Raw genomic sequence first — 6,183 nt, 5'->3', positions numbered from 1 at the left:
ATAATAAATAATAATAATAATAATAATAATAGTAATAATAATAATAGTATTATTATTATTGTTAATAATGATAATAATAATGATAATAATGATAATAATAATAATAATTATTATTATTATTATTATTATTATTATTATTATTATTATTATTATTGTTATTATTATTATTATTATTATTATTATTGCTGTTGTTGTTGCTGTTGTTTTTATTGCTGTTGCTGTTATTATTATTAATGTTATTAATATTAATATTATTATTGTCAATAATATTGTTTTTATAATAATAATAATAATTATTATTATTATTATTATTTTCAGGATTAATGTTTATATGTGTACTAAGACATTTTGAACTCACAAAAAGAATAGCTATTATAAATGTGCATAATTGTTTTTAGACATATATCGTGTGCAATATGTTTTGGAAATGTTTGCATTTGTTTCGGAAAACTTTCACTGACAATTACAAATGCAATCTTAGTGCACACTTAGTTGTCTGCATTGTGCACTACATAGTTGTGATTAAATACAGGCCAACCTGGCGGGGTTTTTACAACAACATAAGAGAGAGAGAGAGAGAGAGAGAGATAAATGACAAATGGGAAAGTGTCATCGTGTCATCCGTCAAGCAAATCAAAAAGAAAGAAAAACGCAGTAGATAAACGCCGGCGAGGACACATGCACGCACGGGCTGCTTTCTGTGCGGGTTTTGTTCCGGAATTGCATTTCACAGCGCGCGCGCACGAGAGGGAGAGAGAGAGAGGGGGCGGGGATGGAATATTCAGATGAGCCGTGATTGACAGCTCCCGTTTCTCCAATGCTCTCAGAAACTCGCCTGCTCCTTCCAGCAACTCTTCACTCTCCACTCCCGAGCACTACAAACAAACGGACGCTAGGGGATCTCCATGACGGCTCTCTGCTGAACGCTCCTCTCGTGCGCGTTTATTTATTTTATTTTATTAGTTCGCGTCCGGTGCGTCAATGCGCTGATTCCATCGATCAGCCCGATTTCGCGTTGTGGAGAGAAGCTGAGTAATAATGTCCTATCCTCAGGGTTACCTCTACCAGCCCCCGGGCTCTCTGGCGCTTTACTCGTGTCCGCTGGCCGCCCCGAGGAGCGAGGATTTGGCCCGGTCATCCTCCGGTTCCGCGTTCAGCCCGTACCCCGGGTCGGCGGCGTTCACAGCCTCCGCCAACGGATTCTCCAGCCCGCTGCCCTACTCCACAGATCCGGCCACGGGATTCCCGTCCTACATGGTACCTTTTCAGAGCCGTTCACTGCGCATTGTTCTTGATAGGAATGCATGAATATTGCATGATTTAGGACGGTTATAGTTTTGGTTGCTGGAGTTGTGTGTGTGTGTGTGTGTGTGCGAGCGTGCGCGCGCGTGTGTGTGTGCGTTTCAAAGGGAAGTTCGTTCGGGTCATGAATACAAATGCTCTGAATAATATATTCATCCGGACGCGATTCTAATAATAAAGTTATTTCGTGTGTGCGGGAATGTCTGAAAGTGCGCTTTTTACACGCGAAACGGCCACACTGCTGTGTGTTAACATTCTTCCAGGCCTACTTTTAGTTTTAGTTAATAGGCCGCGTTCTGTTTTACTTTAGACATTATTGTTTGCGATCTTATTTAAATTATTAGTAAGCAAATTAAATAAAACACCTTTTTTTAAAATAGCGTTATAGAGTTAAATAGCGTTATTTAATCGTCAATTGATGAATTGCCATGCTAATGACATGGCACATGAAAGCGCGTGGAAAAAAAGCCAGTCCATATCCAGTGGTTTTCTAATAGGATTTGTAATGCTGCGCTTCACTGATATGCTTCTGACACTGAAAGAGCACTGGGAAAGTCAGCCTGGTGATTATGCAAAATGGCTGCAATTACCCATTATCTGTTATCCACCCCGGTCCCGTGTAATTGTGCATTCTGATAATTGCGTAGAGGATTAATCGTTGTTTATTGGCTTAATTATTATTAGTATTATATTTCTGGATACACTTTAGAATGGCGATCATTAATGACATTAACTTTATAAAAACGCAGAATGGATCATTGGTTAATTTGCATTTGAATTGTTTTATTATTATTATTATTATTATTCATCCTACATTATTTTTGTTTTAAATTAAGCTATTTATTTTTAAAGTGTTTGCAAAGCAAAAACACAAATACAAGAACATTTGACTGACCCCGAATGTTATTTTTGAAGGGCTCTCCGTATGACGCGCACACTACGGGAATGGCAGGAGCCATAAGTTATCACCCGTACGGGAGTCCCGGTTACCCGTACCAGCTCAACGATCCCGCTTACCGGAAAAACGCCACTCGGGACGCAACAGCGACGTTAAAAGCGTGGCTGCAGGAGCACAGGAAAAACCCCTATCCCACTAAAGGAGAGAAGATCATGCTGGCCATCATCACCAAAATGACCCTCACGCAAGTGTCCACCTGGTTCGCCAATGCACGACGGAGACTCAAGAAGGAGAACAAGATGACCTGGGCACCGCGGAATAAAAGTGAAGACGAAGACGAAGATGACGGAGATGGAGAGAGAAAAGACGAGCGCACGGATAAAAACATGGACAACAGCGAAGCGTCAGCTGAGGACGAAGGTGCGTTACTAATATTAATAATAATAATAACATCAGCTGATTTATTTTAAATGTATGACACTTTAAACAATGTATTGCATGGCATGAGATGTTATAAGATTTGATTGATGGATCTATTTCACTTTAAAATTGCAGGGTTGATGGTTCAAATATGTACAAAACCAATATTATGTTGAGTTATTTTTTATTTAAATTATACATTTTAACCCAACCGCTGTGTGTGTTTATATTTAACCCAAGATTTTAGCTCTAAGAAATGCTGGGTTATTTTAAACCCAAATTTAATACACTTCAGACTAATCCAAACATTGCGTTAATTTCGGCCCTATTTATTTAATTTAAAAATAACCCAGCAGTGTGTGTACCCCGTATTACACCAATAATTATTAGAGTGCATTAACGCTAATATGGATTCATATTTCTAAAATGCATCAGTGCAATTTTATGACTGTTTTATTATTAGTTTTTAACGCAATAATCTCACTGCGGTGCCGCTTCTGTCTCCAGGCATCAGTTTGCACGTCGATGCCCTGACAGACCACTCGTGCTCGGTGGAGTCGGACGGGGAGAAGGTCACGTGTCGGACCGGAGACCTTGTTTGCGATTCTGGAGCTGAAATCCAGGACAAATGCGAGGCGACGGATCTCGGGGAGGAAAGGCAGCGAGGCGCGTCACCCAAACCGGTGACCTCTTCTCCTCTGACCGGGGTGGAGGCGCCTCTATTGACCCATCATCACCGGGAGAACAGCACCAACAAAACATGCCTGGACGGTCAAAACCAAACCGTCAAGCCTAAGCTGTGGTCATTAGCAGAGATCGCCACTTCGGACCCCAAGCAGCAGAACTGTCCCCCGGGTGTCGGCCTTCTGACCTCCAGCGCGCCCGGCGCGTCCCCGGCGGGCGCGGTTTACCCCGCCACCTCCATACTAGGAAGACCTCTTTATTACACTTCTCCGTTTTATAGTAATTACACAAACTATGGCAACTTCAGCCCGCTTCAGGGCCAGGGGATACTGCGCTACAACTCCGCCGCAGAGGGACTCCTTCATAAACAGACTGGAGAGCCGCTAATAAAGACTAATCCAAACCAGACTGAAGCTCACTTCAGGGCCTCCAATGCAGAATCCAAAAAAGGTGCGTAGGCTGTTAATCTCTGACAGCTATATTATATTATATTATATTATATTATATTATATTATATTATATTATATTATATTATATTATTAGACCCTTTTTACAGAATCGGTCGCGGTTTTAAAATGATTTCAACGCAAATTGTGTATGCATAAACTGCTGGATTGTTAATTTCAATTCATTCATAACCAGATTGATTGAGTTTGTCTTATATTCTACCTTAAATTGTGTTTAAAAAACTTATAAATGTTAACCAGATTCCGCAGTTCCCTCGTTTATATTGTTGTTTGCACTTGACATGCATTTCCCCTACTGTTTATTCCCTCAATCGATCGCGGAATACGAAGTAGCCCATTTAAGCTGTCAAAACGATTCCCTTCACTAAATTGGGTGTGTATTTCCTGCAGACCCCAGCGAGGTTTTCACAGTAAGATCCCAATCTTACCTGTCGAGTTAAGACGAGGAAGATCTTCCAAGTAAGTCGCTAATTTGAGCATTTCAGTGCTGATTATTATTATTCTGTATGCTTCTGAAGGCCACGTCCTCATATTTGACACCTGTCAACATACGCTATAAATAATGCTGAGATGTTTTATCCAAATATTGGATTTATTTTTTATTTTTTTGTAATTAAATTTATTTTACGATTTTGCTTTTTGCAAATTTGTCCTTATCTGACCCAGCGTTGGGTTACAATAACCCAGCATATTTAGAGTGCATGAATATGACACTTCCCATCGACTCAAAGGTTGCTTCATGAAGTGTGTGTATTTCTAAATGTCATGCTGTAGTTTTATTTCATTCACTTTCTCTGGAAAAATCGACTGATGTAGGTTTTGTTTCCTTGGTTCACAGGTAGGTGTCACAATTGCTTTGAACAAAGCGAACAAGCCATCACCCCTTCTCTCTCTCTCTCTCTCTCTCTCTCTCTCTCTCTCTCTCCCTCTCTCTCTCTCTCTCTCTCTCTCTCTCTCTCTCTCTCTCTCTCTCCCCAAGCTGTTTTAAACTAACATTTGCTCCTTATACGCGGATCCTCTTTTGTGTGCCACTGTACACCCACGGACTACAGAGCACCTGCCTATACAATAACAACAACAACACTGCGATTGCGGGACAGAAACGCAAAGACAAGACAGGACAAGAGAAAGAAGAGCGAGTTTATAAGGCACAATAGCCAGTCTGCTTTGGACGAACTGCTGATTTATTGATGAAGTACTTTATCCCAACACATGTGACTTTTCCATGAGGAAACTTATTTCTCAGGATCCTAATAGTAGCTTCATTGCCACCAGTTGTAAACACGCGTGGGACATTTATTATTATTAATTATTATTATTATAGACCTCCTATGAGACTTTATATGTGCTATAGAGGTGTGAAGTGTAAATGAGATCTCGGGACTGGTATAAACTTGACTAAGAGTGGAATACATTTGATATTTATTTTTGTAATGCCTATAATTTATGCAAGTTGTATTGCAATGGTTGCTGAACATTGTTTTGTAAATAAATTATGATGGGTTTTTATTTTAAAAAAGCCGAAGTTACACAATGTTGTTAACAAGGAGACTTTTACTAATTTATATCTCTCGTTGTAAATAAAAATGCGCTAGTCTGCACTGGCACAACACTGTCTGGGGACCGGCCTGCTTTTCTTTTGAGGAAACGTCTCATTATTATTATTTTTTAATCGTAGTTGTTTGCTTGTCGTATACATTTAGTCATGCCATACAAATTAGGTGGCGAGTTTAACACCGAAATCGTCCCAATTTTAATTATTTGCATTAAATTCCCGCTGTCTCTGAATGCAAAGCGTGAATGTTTGATGGCAGTGAATAATAGAAGCTGCTTATAATCCCGGCCTTCATCTATTTTTCAGCATGATGAATACAGGGCTGGAAAGGAAGCGTTATGAGCTCCCGGCGGGGTTTTAAGATGGTCAGTCGGGCTTCATTATAGACCGATATTGAACGATCCATAAAATCGTGTCTAAACATCTGCCAGCTCCGATGGGGCCCGTGTGATGATGGCAATGACGTCTCTCTTATACGGGGCCCCCGTTAAAATTTTAAAGGCCTTTTTTAAAACAGATTAGCCTCAGTGTGTGTTAACCTCAACAGCAGCTCAATGCAGCAATTATTATCTACACATTAGCCCTCGCCCAATTAAGAAAATAGGCGTATTTTTGTAATTATTATTATTATTATTATTATTATTATTATTATTATTATTATTATATTAACACTGTACAATAAGGTATAATATTTTTTTATTAACTTGAACAAACAACGAGCAGTACATTTATTACAGTATTTGTTCGTGTCAATAAATTAAAATAAAATTGTTGAGTTGTGCATTAGCATGCTAACAAGCATGCATTTGGATTTTCGGTAACACTACAATAAGGTCGTATTATGCTAGTTAATGCAT

General features: G+C 39.5%; 1 protein-coding gene across 1 annotated transcript; it reads left to right on the top strand.

Annotated features, from left to right (window-relative positions):
* The first annotated feature begins 899 nt into the window (after positions 1 to 899).
* On the top strand, positions 900 to 5,381 carry irx2a (iroquois homeobox 2a). The gene is given in 5 exon segments (NM_201057.1): positions 900 to 1,257; positions 2,218 to 2,620; positions 3,128 to 3,754; positions 4,162 to 4,230; positions 4,610 to 5,381. Coding segments are annotated over 4 exon segments (1,299 nt in total). The 5' UTR covers positions 900 to 1,038; the 3' UTR covers positions 4,212 to 4,230; positions 4,610 to 5,381.
* The last annotated feature ends 802 nt before the right edge of the window (positions 5,382 to 6,183 follow it).

Source organism: Danio rerio, chromosome 16 (assembly GCF_049306965.1).
Source record: "Danio rerio strain Tuebingen ecotype United States chromosome 16, GRCz12tu, whole genome shotgun sequence".
NCBI lineage: Eukaryota > Metazoa > Chordata > Actinopteri > Cypriniformes > Danionidae > Danio > Danio rerio.
The sequence above is the reverse complement of the archived record's forward strand: the minus strand, read 5'-3'. Positions and strand labels throughout refer to the sequence as shown.